Raw genomic sequence first — 6000 nt, 5'->3', positions numbered from 1 at the left:
AGAAGTCTCTAGACCTGGGGTGGTCCTTGTGAGCCCAGAGGGTCTTGCACATTATTTTCTAAAGAAATACACTCACACTATGGGGCCAGGCTTCAGTACAGGTCCAATTTGCCAAAGGTGGTCTTAAACTATTATGGAAATTGCTTTGATCCTCCCATATTTTAGTCTCTCTTCATTAACTCAAAAATTATTAATGGGGAGCCTTTTCTGGCTACTCAGTGTTTTAATTCACATTAATGAGCAATGACTGATTGGCTTAATTCCCTCAGGGGCATTCGCATTTCTAGAATGTGTGTTAATCTAAATAAATCTCTGATTCATGCAATAACTGTGAGACAGATCATTAGGATTTTCGGTGAGAAAGTGGGTTAGGTAGGGCAACATAAGACTGGGAAGTGGGATTTGTGTGCCTGCACTTGTGGGTATGGCTGTAACACTGCCCACTTCATTTATTAGTCTCTGAAGCTTGCTACCTATGTGTCTCTTCACCGCTTTCAAATCAGGAACCAGAGATGCTCACATATGGGTTTTGGTTCAACCAAATTATTCTTAAATTGCAAGCGTTTGACCCCAGGGTCCTATTCCTTAATTTTCCTTTGAAAGTGTTTCAGTTATTGGACTTTATAACAGTTTCCAGGACAGTCATGGAGTTATAGTGGTCCCTGACTCCCGGTTCTTCTTTCAATCTGGCTGTCAGCTACTGGAGTGTACAGTACAGAGTGAGCAGGGAGAGAGAGAGAGAGAGAGAGATAACAGACATCAAAAGTTGAGGTTTCCGTTTCTCACTGTGGCCTGGGCCAAAATGAGTTGTAACTCACCTTCTAATCGCCCTGCAATCGTGAGACCAAAGGGCCCTGGCTGGGTGATAACTCTGGGTCGAGGTTAGCACTGTGAGCTTCAGGCTCAGGCAGGTTTGAACGCCACTAAAGCCTGGGGTGTTACAGCTTCTGCGGAGAACAATAAGTGATTCCTACCCAAAGTGTGGCCGCTGAGGGCAGCCCTGTCCTGCATCCCCCATTCCCACCCGCGGGGCTGTATTTGAAGCTGCCTTTCTGCCCGGGGCCAGGAGTTTCCTTCCCGTGGAGGGAAGGGGGCAGCGATGAAGTGAGAGTGTAAGGTCTGCTAGCGGCATGACCTCCTTAGTCTCTCTGTACCCCGCACTCTTGTGTCTTTCTAGTGGCTCCCGTGGATGAGTAGCTGCAGCGGGAGGGACGAGCGAGAAGAAAGCTGTTTCTGCTCCGGGAGTCCCGGCGGAAGCCTGGCCCTGAGCGGCGCGCTGAAATTAAATGCCCACCACTCGCTCTCGGACCATCTCAGCCACGTCCGGAGTCCCTGTCCCAGCACCTTGGGTGGGCCCTGGGGGACAGCCCGGGACGCAGGGGGAGGGAGAACCAAGCCTGTGCAATGAAATGCACGGTCAGAGGAGTCTTGCTTCTTCCCGCCGCGACTGTGGACCGGAGGGAAGTCCGCGGGGCCCCACAGAGGTCGCTGGTGGTGCAGGAACCGAGGCCAGATCGCATCGAGAGAGAGAGAGAGAGAGAGAGAGAGAGAGAGAGAGAGAGAGAGAGAGAGAGAGAGAGAGAGAGAGAAGGAAAAACACCCAGAAACTTTCTTCCTTGTTGCGAATCATCGCCGCGCCCCCCGCCCCTCCCCGGGCAGAGGCGGTAACGTGACACCGGAGAGAAGCCCGGAGCCCCGAGCGGAGGGAGGGAGAGGGAGAGGGAAGAGGGAGGAGGGAGGAGAGAGGGAGGAGAGAGGCCACGGAGCGCCGGCGGGAGAAAGGGGAGGAGAAGGAGGAAAACCCCTGTCCAGGAGGTGGAGCGAGGGGCTGGTGTCCGCCTCCCGTTCCTCCCAGCCGCTTTTCAGGGGAGCCCGGACCGGGACAACACACGCCGAAAGCGAAGACACAAAGCCCGGTGCGGGGTCCACGCTGGCGCTGGAGGCGAGCCCCGGCGGCCGCGAGCGAGCCCGAGGCGCGGCGGGGCGCGGGGCGCGGGGGCGCTAGCGGGCCGGGCGCGGGCCCCGCGGGCCGGGCTCCTCGGCCGCTCGCTCCGGGCCGCGGCGGGGACCATGCCCGGGAAAGTCTCCTGAGCCCGGCAACTCCGCCGTCCCCGCCCCACCGGCTGCCCTCCGCGGCCCTGCCCTGCCCATGTGCGGCCGGCCGGCCGGGCTGTGCGCCCCGCGGCGGATGCTGAGCTCTCCCCGGCGCGGGCAGGCTGCGGGCGATGAAGAAGCAGCAGCAGCAGCAGCAGCATCCCGGCGGCGGCGGCGGCGCGGACCCCTGGCCCCGCGGGGCCCCCGCGGGGGGCGCCCCTCCCGGCCCGGGCGGCTGGAGGCGCCGGCTGCGCCAGCTCCCGCTCCTGCGCTTCTCCCTCCGGGACTACGGCTTCTGCATGGCCACCCTGCTGGTCTTCTGCCTGGGCTCCCTCTTCTACCAGCTCGGCGGGGGCCCCCCGCGCTTCCTGCTCGACCTGCGGCAGTATTTGGGTAAGGAGCGAGCGGGCGCGGGGGTCCCCGGCCCGCCAAGTTGTGCGGGGGAGTGGGTTGCGGGGTGGGGGGTGGGGGGTCTAGGGAGGGGGAACTGGGGACGCGCCGGGGACTTTGGATGCTTCCTCCCCGCCCGCCCCCGCGAGGCCGTCCAGGAGGGACCCCGAGGCCGTCCAGGTGGGACCTGAGGCCGTCCAGGTGGGACCCCGAGCCCGTCCAGGTGGGACCCCGAGCCCGTCCAGGTGGGACCCCGAGGTGTCCAGGTGGGACTCCAGGCTGTCCAGGGGGGACCCCGAGGCTGTCCAGGTGGGACCCCGAGGCTGTCCAGGGGAGACCCCGAGGCCGTTCAGGTGGGGCGCACGGGAGCACTGGCGCTGGGGCCGGCCGTGTGGGTTGGCGGGCGGGCAGGTCCCCGGGTGGGGCGCGGGGCCCGGGTTGGCGGGCGATGGGGCAGGTACCGGGCGGGGCGCTGCATACCTCCCCACGCCTCCGCCGCCACACCAGGTGGTGTCTGTGGGTGTGCACCAGCGAGTGTGTGTTCCGTCCTGGCTGCGAGGGGAGACGCGAGGGGAAGGGGCAGCCCACCTCGGGCGCTGTGGTGACCACAGTCCTGTCCTGATCGTAGCTCCGTCCTCCAGGCGGTGCGGGTGGGTTAGCTCCACCCAGGTGCTGGGGCTCTGCGAATCCTGCCCGCAGATTCTCCTCCGGCCGCTGGTCTGGGTGACCCGGGGGCAGTGTCAGGCTCAGGGCTGTGGCAGCGCCCCTTCCTCACCCCATGGCCCGCAGCGCCCGGGACGTGGGGAGCGGGCTGTGCCCGGGGGTCTGGGCTGTCCGAGGGCGCGGGCCAGCCGGGAAGCGGTGGCGATCTGATCCGCTGAGCCCCGTGTTTCAAGCCCAACGTGTGTGTGTGTGTGTGTGTGTGTGTGTGTGGTTAGTTGGTTCATGGGAGGGAGGCTGCCTGTGTGTTAGCAGGGGTGAGGAAGGGGGTTTGCAAAGAGAGGAAAGAGCAGCTCCGGAGAGAGGGCGTGACCCGCGGCGCCCTGTCCCGCGCGGACCGGGCGCACCGCCGGCTGAGCACCGTGCCAGGCTGGTGCAGATCCCTCCCGAGTCCGTGGCCAGGGGCCTGTGGGGAAGCCAGGCTGGTAGGGCGCCGGCTTGTTGCAGACCTGCAAGGTGGTAAACCGGAGGGAGCCACCCGCAAACATCCGGCATCTGCCGCACGCCAGCGAGTGCGAAAGAGGAAGGCGCCAAAGCGCTGGGGTGGTGATGGGCCAGAGGACTCCGGCCCCGCACTCACCCGCCCGTCCCTGGACATATCTGGATAGTGCACTGTTTTTGAAGAAAAACAAAAAACAAAACACCAACTTCAGCAAAGTGACAGGTGTTAGAGCTTTCTGAAATGTAAAGGCAGATACAATAAAGCTCTTTCCACGTGCAGAAGCTCAGCTTCCATTTCAGTAGACACTTCGGGGAGCTGTGGTTTTGCAAGATGCTTTAGGGAAAATTCAAGGAAAATGTTGCCCAAACAGATTTCCAGAGTACAGCCTTGAGCATCTGGCTTTTTAGAGGATTTGGGGTAATACACACTTTTATTAGGGACTCAAGCACTTCTTCCCCAGAGTTCTGTGTTTTGGAGTTTCATAGCTTCACTGGCTCACAGACACCTGCTGGTGCTATAAAGGTCATATTTTTGCCAACAACAGCAATCACTGCTAATCGGCTTCTGAGGAACTTGAAGCTGAGGGGTCTTTCTGCGCAAAAATCTGATAATGAATTCTTACAAGTTCCTTTTAAGCAAAATATGGAGGCCAATGGTATAGGGCAGTGGTCGGCAAACTCATTAGTCAACAGAGCCAAAGATCAACAGTACGATTGACATTTCTTTAGAGAGCCCAAAACCTTCTGCCCATGGGCCACGATGTTCCAATCGCACTGGACGTGTGGGCCCGCACGAGGTATTTTGTGGAAGAGCCACACTCAAGGGGCCAAAGAGCCGCATGTGGATAGAGAGCCGCAGTTTGCCGACCACTGGTCTAGGGAAAATACAGACGATGGGGAAGGAAGACATCTGTGTTTAGTGCCCTTGAGAGCACTTTTGGGCAGGGTGCTCAAACTTCCTGGGTCTCAAGTTTTTTAGGTAAAATTAGGGGCTGGACTAGATTGTCTCACACCACTCAGCGCCTCACGTGTTATGGTTCTGATACGCCTGTTGGGGATGGAGAAATCTGGGAGGAGAAAGGAACAAAGGCACCATTGATGGTATAATCAAGACACTTTAATATCGATCACATTATCCCTTTGAAAGTCAAATCCATGTGATATCTAGAATGTAGTGCTTTCATTATATATTTCATAAAACGAGTCCTGATACATTTGGGCTCAGTGGATATACGGGTGAGTCCACAGCATTCCCTCAGGGAAGTAGGGAGAATTGAAGGATTGAACATGACTCATATTAGAACAGGCCCTTGCATTTCTGACTAACTTATGGGTTAAAATATGACATCCGCCGAAGCCGGTTGGGCTCAGTGGTAGAGCGTCTGCGGACTGAAGGGTCCCGGGTTCGATTCCGGTCAAGGGCATGTACATTGGTTGCGAGCACATCCCCGGTGGGGGTTGTGCGGGAAGCAGCTGGTCGATGGTTCTCTCTTATCGACATTTCTAGCTCTCTATCTCTCTTCCTTCTTCTCTGAAAAATCAATAAAATATATTAAAAAAATATGACATCTATGTGAACTAAATGTATGGATGCCCTTGGCTAAATTTAATCCTTGTTGTTTTGTTACATAAATATAATGCTTTTTTGGAAAAGTGGGCTTTGGCCCTTTAAGAGGCTGTAAAATTTATCCTTACCACTATAAGGCCAAAGTATCTGAAGAATTAGTTTCCTCACTGACTTGCGAAAGGACACCCACAGCAAATAAGGCAAAACCTGAACCCAAATCTGTTTGATTCAGGTACTCACTTTATAGCACTATAAGCAATTTAAGAGATAAAATAAAAATATAGCCAAAATGCAAGTGGGAATCTAAAGAGCTGACTGCTCAAAATGGTCATACTTATTTGCATAATTTTACTTTCCTTTTCTTGATATTTTTACTAAGTATGTTGAGGGACCAGCAGAAGAAAAATAAGCTCAAGCAGCTGGTCTGCTTAAACCCCACCTTCCTGTATGAATCTCCATGATGGTGCCATGTCCTGGGGAACTTGACACCCAGAGGCTCACAACTGGAGGTGATGTGAATTGGAATCATAAATTCTTGATATCTCTCTCTCTATTTCTCTCTCTCTGGGTTATTCTTTGTTTAGGCTCATGGTTCTCAACGTGTGGTACCTGGGCCTGCCTCAGCATCACCTGGAAGCTCCTCACAAATGTCCATCCTCAGGTCTCCTCCCAGGCCCAGGGAATGAAAGAGTCTGGGGTGGGGCCCAGCAATCTGGGTTTTAGCAAATCTTCCAGATGATTCTGGTGCCAGTTCAAGTTTGAGAACTATTGTTTTAGAGTAAAATATT

The 6000-nt window shown here is 56.2% G+C and overlaps 1 protein-coding gene across 3 annotated transcripts in view; it reads left to right on the top strand.

Annotated features, from left to right (window-relative positions):
- Positions 1-1734: 1734 nt before the first annotated feature.
- Positions 1735-6000, top strand: part of UST (uronyl 2-sulfotransferase) — a 242739-nt gene continuing 238473 nt past the window's right edge. The window contains exon 1 of one of the 3 annotated variants that reach the window (XM_045573321.1): positions 1735-2487. In XM_045573321.1, coding sequence (XP_045429277.1) covers positions 2226-2487 — 262 coding nt within the window. In that variant the 5' untranslated portion in view covers positions 1735-2225. The remainder of the gene's footprint in view (positions 2488-6000) is intronic. The other 2 variants (XM_045573320.1, XM_036413823.2) reach the window with 2 other exon arrangements.

Source organism: Pipistrellus kuhlii, unplaced genomic scaffold (assembly GCF_014108245.1).
Source record: "Pipistrellus kuhlii isolate mPipKuh1 unplaced genomic scaffold, mPipKuh1.p scaffold_m20_p_5, whole genome shotgun sequence".
Lineage (NCBI taxonomy): Eukaryota > Metazoa > Chordata > Mammalia > Chiroptera > Vespertilionidae > Pipistrellus > Pipistrellus kuhlii.
This window is presented reverse-complemented; position numbering and strand designations above follow the sequence as displayed.